The 6,425-nt window shown below is 56.8% G+C and overlaps 1 protein-coding gene across 1 annotated transcript; it reads right to left on the reverse strand.

Moving 5' to 3' along the window:
- Window positions 1–1,434: 1,434 nt before the first annotated feature.
- On the reverse strand, window positions 1,435–5,957 carry BESB_062410 (NOL1/NOP2/sun family protein; the record flags this gene model as incomplete). The annotated part of the gene is made up of 9 exons (XM_029364655.1): window positions 1,435–1,794; window positions 1,924–2,045; window positions 2,536–2,637; window positions 2,977–3,026; window positions 3,537–3,584; window positions 4,024–4,175; window positions 4,562–4,632; window positions 4,950–5,174; window positions 5,270–5,957. 9 exons carry the CDS (start codon window positions 5,955–5,957, stop codon window positions 1,435–1,437), a joined length of 1,818 nt encoding a protein of 605 aa, XP_029219363.1.
- Window positions 5,958–6,425: the final 468 nt, after the last annotated feature.

Raw genomic sequence — 6,425 nt, forward strand, 5'->3', positions numbered from 1 at the left:
GCGCGCGAGGAATGAATTTTGAGAATTACTCTGCGGAGGCGTCTCCCAGATCACGCCAGAAGCCTGCTCCTCGGCCGTGGGCAAGCGGAGACACGCGCCTGCCGGAGCTTCAGCCCCGAAAAAAGAAGGCTAAATGCCCTGTACCGGGGTCATGCATACTGTCCAAATATAGGTCTATATTTATATTTGTAGATATATGTATATCTGCATATATATGTATATACGCTCGAGAATCTGGGGATGTCTTGGCGTCTGTCTGCATGTTTGTCGCGCCGCGCGGTTTCTGGTTGCGGTCTTCGATCAACATTTTCTTTCTCTTCTGAAAGAGCTTCTCGCCCCTTGTTCAGAAATCGACTTGTCCGCCCGCTGAAGGACATACTGATAGATCTATATGTATAGCGTGTGTGCAACCCTGTGAGCGCGGGATGGCGTCCAGCCTAGGAGACCTGCATAGATGACTTTATGGTGTAGAGAAGACAGGCGCGCCTGTCTGCCATTATGCGGCCGCTGAGAAAGCGGTAAGGCGCCGTAGCGTCGAGAGCTGCTCCACGGGAGGGCGACAATGACTGCGGTGTCGCCTGATGACCTCTTGATGCTTGAGCGTTCGCCCCCTATAAAATGGAAACCAGAAACCCACGCGCTGCGACGGGCTGGGGTCTAGGACGACCAATTAGCTCAAGCGGAGGTCGAACTGCGAGGGGTGTGGATGCCCGCGCGAGCGTGCGAGAAACGCGACGCAGAGAAAGAAAAATGGGTCTTAGCCGTGCGTGTCCAATCGAACCCGCGGAAGGGAGCGACCTGAAATGCTTCTGCAGCTAGCTGAAGTGTATGTATACTGGCGTGAGCCGCAAGGACGTCGACGTGCATCCCATAGCCGGGGTTCACTCGTGCGGAGCTGAAAATCCTAACAAGTTTTTGGCAACCGGAGGCTAGCAAGGAGGACACGAGACGCTTTCCGCTACGCAACTGGCTGCTTTAGCATCCTCGAAATGCTGGCGGTCTCCCGCAGCTCACAACTAGAAATCGCCTCAGACTCTCAGCAAGCAGCAAGCTTGTCCGCCTTGGCTCGTTCGCCCTTTTTAGCCCTTTTCACTGCACACGTGAACGCCCCCCCTCGACTACGCACTGCTGGAGTGCTGCTCAGTTTCTCACGCTCTTCCGCGTCATCGAGTGGCTGCAAAAGACTTTTTTTGACGCAAGTTGTCTTCACTCAAGTTTGCTCCGCCGGTCCGCTGCGCGGTGTACGGACACCGCACACTCGGCTTCGCGCCTGGAACACCGCAAGCCCCTAAACCCTAAACACTTTAGGAGACTCGACAAGCTGCGGCGGCTGGACTTCCGCGCCAACGCGCTGCCTCCGGGTCTTCCCGTGAGAGGCGAAGCGCGCCGCAAAGGTGTCCGCCATCTTCCCACGCAAAGATACGAACCCAGCGTCTACAGCTGCTTCTTGAGCGGCGCCACGAGCTGCAGTTTGCACATGAACAGGGGCCCGAAGCCGGCGGGCGTGTCGGGAAGAATGATAGATCCTCTTTCGCGTCTTTCAACAAACCAGAGGGACGTCGGCTCTCGATTCTCTAGACTCGCACTCGGCGAAACTGCGGCCGTCCGTTCTCTCCCTGGAGGCAGCTGCGCTGTCACAGCGATCGCTGGCGCCGCGCCCTCTGGTGAGGCACTCGTAACGACACCCGCGAAGCCGCGCGCCGCGGCTGAACTGCCCGACGGCGAGTGGGGATCCGACGTCAGCTCGCACTCCTTCACGCTCCCGCCGCAGAGTTTCAAAAGCTTCTCAACGACCTAAAGAAGAGCGAGAAAGCCACACACAGCGGAGCTCCATGGGCGACGGCCCGCCCCCACGGAAAAAAGACCCTAAACCCTTGGCCTCTCGCGGCCGCTCTCAAACCCCTCCATGGCGCGCTCGCTTACCTTCTCATTTTCAGCGTCTGAAAGCGCGCAAGTTGAGTAGATCAGGACCCCGCCCACACGAAGCAGATTCAGCGCGCTCTTCAGCAGCTGCAGCTGGCGCTCTGCATGCGCCTTCGGCACGCCTGCACAGAGCGAAACGGGAGATGCAGAAACCCAGTGGCGGCGGCGCAGCTTGCGGCCGAAGGAGAGGCAACGACGCGCGTCAAAGTGGCCTCGATCGGGTCACAAAATGCGACTTTAGAGAACACGAGAGGACACAGGCACACCCCGCGTGCGGTACGCTGCACGCAGAACCCGAAATCAATTCCAGATCTCGGCACAACGAAAACCCAGCTGACAGCTGGCGCGCTGGGCTCGTTCGCGGGCCTGCAGCAGGCACCGCGAGTGCAAGCGACGCAGGCACGCCAAAGTTCGGCTCCGCAGAGCGCCGCCGCCGTTCGGTCAAACTTCAGGGCGCATAATTGTGCAGGGATGGCGGTTCGGCTCCAGTCGGGGCCTTTGGCGCCCACAGTGCGTCGGTTCTTCAGCCGGTGGACTCCGCAGTTTAGGATTTAGGGTCTCCTGTCTCGAGACGCGCGCGTCTGCCCAGCGGCCCCGTGTGACGAGCCGCACCTGTCGCCCACGTCGCGAGGGCGCTGCGGCCCTGTCTGAGCAGATGCCGGTCGGATGAGCAGGGCGCGTCGACGAGGATTTTGTCGAACGGGGCGAAGCGCTCTGAAGAAGCAAGCCAGACGCAGTTCAGTTCCTCAAATACTTGCTGTACACCACTCCACGTAGCGCACTTAACATGGCGTGGGTCAAAAAAAGCACAAACGAGTTGGAATGCGGTCACCCCAAAAGACCTTCAAAATCTGGTGCAGGAGTCCCCACCTCGCCGTTGGGGCGCCTCAGGGGTAAATGCGCCGATCGAGCGTGTCGGGCTTCGTCTGCTGGTGGCGCGAGAAAAAACGAAAGGAGTGAAGACTTTGCGAGGCGCGCGCGGAGACAGGGCGGAAATCTGGGTCCGCACAATCACAGAAAGACCGCTGCTCTCTGCAGCGTCGCGGAGCCTACCGTAAGATCCGCCTTTAGTCCCGCTGGCGCAGGTGACGTGAACGAGGCGCCTGCGCAAAGGTCAAGAAATCAACCAACAGCGACCCTCTCGAGATTCTCTTCACAACGCCAAAAGCGAGCAGGGACGCAGAAGAGAGACACATGTTTGAGACCGCAGCGTGCGTCCCTCGCCACACGCACACTAGGGGTGAACCGTGGAACAGCAATATACATACCTATAGCCTTGTATATATATATATATATATGCATATATAAAAATATATATGTGTGCGTGTATACAAATGCATATACATATTTATGTAGGATGCTTGAATACAGAGGACTGCGCAAGTACAGGAGCGAGAGAAGCAGTCGCTCGCCGCCTGCAGGCTGCTAGTGACGACGCATTCCTTGTGCGACCCTCGCCATGCATGCAGAATGGAGGCGAAGGCCTAGTCCTCTAGCGTGTGAACAGACAGCGAGCAGACGCGCAGCCAGCGCAGCGACGCGTTGGTGGATGCCTCTCTGGACGCATGGGTGAGGACGGCATTCTCGTCGAATGGCGCGGAAACGCATCGTACTTTTTTGTGACCTCTTGCGGAAGAAAGGTCTTGAGAACTTTCTGCAGCCTGAAGTGAAAAAAGCCGAGCAGAGAGGAAATGGACATGAACGTTGCGAAGGCCCTTCGCGTGCGTGCGGCGCTTCCACAGAGAACAGCGAGCGAGGGAGTGATGCGCAGGCTCGCGAGAGCAAGGAACTCTGTAGCGAACTGTCTGCAAAGAGTCCCTTCCTTCACACAAACGTAGTGCCTACACACAAAGATCAGTACATCGATATGGATTGATGAAGAGAAATTGACAAGTAGCCAAAGGGATCAATAGCTAAATACCTATCATTAGCTGCACATATATACAGGTCGACAAGTATGGTAATGGATTTACTGATAGCTGATAGCCGATAGAAGCATCAGTCGATGAAGATGTTCAACAGATCGATAGAAGGGATGCGTGTGCCTCGTCTCCGTGTCAACAGCTGCCTCTCACTCTGGCTTTTCTCTCTCGTTTTTACCGTTCCATGCGCGGGCGGCTCGCCTCGTTGCAGACGAGGAGGCCGGCGTCTTTCGCCTTTCGTGACGTGTGTGCGGGCCTCGGCGCGGGAGGAGATGCGACCGATTGAGGAAACAGCATACTCGCTAAAACTAAGGACTTGCCCCCAGGCGCCTGCGACAGAACATCGCAGCGAGCCGCACACACTCCGCTACTCACTGACGCACACGAGCAAAACGTACTTCTCAAAATGCACAGCGACAGCTCTGTCGAAGACAAAAGCCTGCGCACGGCATAGTGAAAAAATCATGCACGGCCGCATGCGGACGTCCAGGTCGAGGCATATAAATAGACACATATATCAGTATATAACGATATATGAAATGTATGGATAAATAGATATATAAATATACATACATATATGGATAGAGAAATCCTATTTATTAGGGATAAGCCTGAACGGTAGGCAGACAACTGACCCCAGAAACAGCACTTGCACGGGAAATGAGACAGACGGACTCAGCCGAATGTGGGAAAACGGGCGAGCAAGGCACGCCTACCGCGCAGAGATCGAGAACCCGGTCGCCCGGAGAGACGAGGAGGGAGCAGGCAGCGAAAGCCGACGCCCCGTCTGAAAGAGCGACAGACAGAAGAGATCCGCAGAAAACAGAAAACGTTAAAAGTCACACGAGCGCGGATAAGACAAACGCTCTTCATCTCGCAGGGGCTGCGACACATGCAGACGCGACAAGGAAAAAACAGGGCAAGGAACAAAGAAGAACACGAGTCCCACGCACTCGCAAGGCTGCTGTTCAGCTCAGAAAAGCAGCACTTTGGCATGCAGGGGACGACGCCAAGGTCTGGCTCCACAGAAGAAGCAGGTTCACACAGCATCTACACGAAAGAAGCCCGCGACAGGCAAAGCACTCTCAAGAGACGAAAGCTTACCTAGGTAGTACGCACGCTCCTTTTCCAGGCGTTTCAGCCACGCAATTTCTTGGTCGCTGCGCGTCAGTTGCTCTGCCTCATCGGGCGACGGCGAGGCGGCGGAGGTCGCAGAGGCCGCTGCACACGGCGACGGCGCAGGCGAGGAGGCCGCAGTCGATGAACCCAGAAACGAGGACGGAGGCGAGGAAGAAGGGCGATCAGGCGACAACGAGGCACACTGAGAAGCTGAGGAAGTGGCAGTAGGGGGGACGCGTCACACGGAGAGTGCTCCCGTGGGGAAGACCCAAGAACTGAAAGTGACGAGGCAGATGAACACGCACACGCAGGAGAAGAGGAGGAATCATGACAGCTCTGCGTGTGACTAAAAGCGCTTCCGTCTGGGGAGAGGAGCTCGTCTTTTTTCGTGTCGGCATGGCTGGGCTCGCTTTGTGCCGGCGGCGCCAGACGCTGCGAGGCCATTTCTCGCACGCCGTTGTCAGCGCCTGATTTGGGGGCCACGAGGAAGACGTTTGGAGAAGGCAAGCCGCTGGGATGTAGGCGGAGAAACGCGACCAGCTCATCCCGCACGCGATCAGAGAAGACTTGTGGCTGCTGGTGAAAGTACCTCGACAGCTTTCCAGATTCCGTGCCTCGAGCGCGCGGATCCGAGAAGTCCCGCAAAAGACAGGAAGAAGCGCCTTCTAGGGTGTCGTTTTCGACTTCCGCATCGTCCTCCCTCTTGTCGCCGTCTGTCGAGGTGTATGTACACCGCGTGTCTTCGTCGGATTCCTTTCCCTGAGGGAGAAGCGGCGCAGCCGCCGAAGGGTTTTTTCTGCAGCGGCTCGGGCCTTCGCTGCATTCGGCTGAGGCAATGAAGGCAGCGAATCTGCCCTCGCTTGCCAGGGCGCTGAGGATGGAATTCCAACGCGTGGTGCCGAACTGACGCTCGTGGTACGCCGACCAGCCGGGGGCACCTCTCAACACCACGGCGGGTTGACCAGCAGCGGCGGATTTTTTGTGCGGAGGCATTTCTTCAAAGCAAATGTCTGTGACATAGAAGTAGAAAGAAAGACCCCCGCACAAATGCAGGCTCTTGCAGGACCGGAAAAAACGAGAATCTGCCGCAGAGGAGTGCTGCAAGTTGAAGGAGGGCAGGTCGCTAGACCGAATTCGACTAGGTCTGGGCTGGCGGCCCTTTGCAAGTTAAGAAAAGAATAGCGGGGGGCAACGTGGGGAGCTCTGGAACTCTTCGATCCCAGAGATGGAGAAAAATGCTTCGACTCGAAGAGGCGTATCTCCGTTTGTTTCGCCTGGGGCTCGCGATTACTCAAAAATCTCAGATGCACATGAGCATCGAGGCGAAACGCGCCGCGCTTGCATGCCTCTTATTTTTTAGCGACGTCGGTCCGTAGTTGCAGTTGCGCAAGACACAACCTGCCGACAATAGTAAGGGAGGATTACAGGTTCTGAAAAGCGGGAGTTCACTTCTGTGGCGAC

The sequence above is a fragment of the Besnoitia besnoiti genome, chromosome V (genome assembly GCF_002563875.1).
Source record: "Besnoitia besnoiti strain Bb-Ger1 chromosome V, whole genome shotgun sequence".
NCBI classification, from domain to species: Eukaryota; Apicomplexa; class Conoidasida; order Eucoccidiorida; family Sarcocystidae; genus Besnoitia; species Besnoitia besnoiti.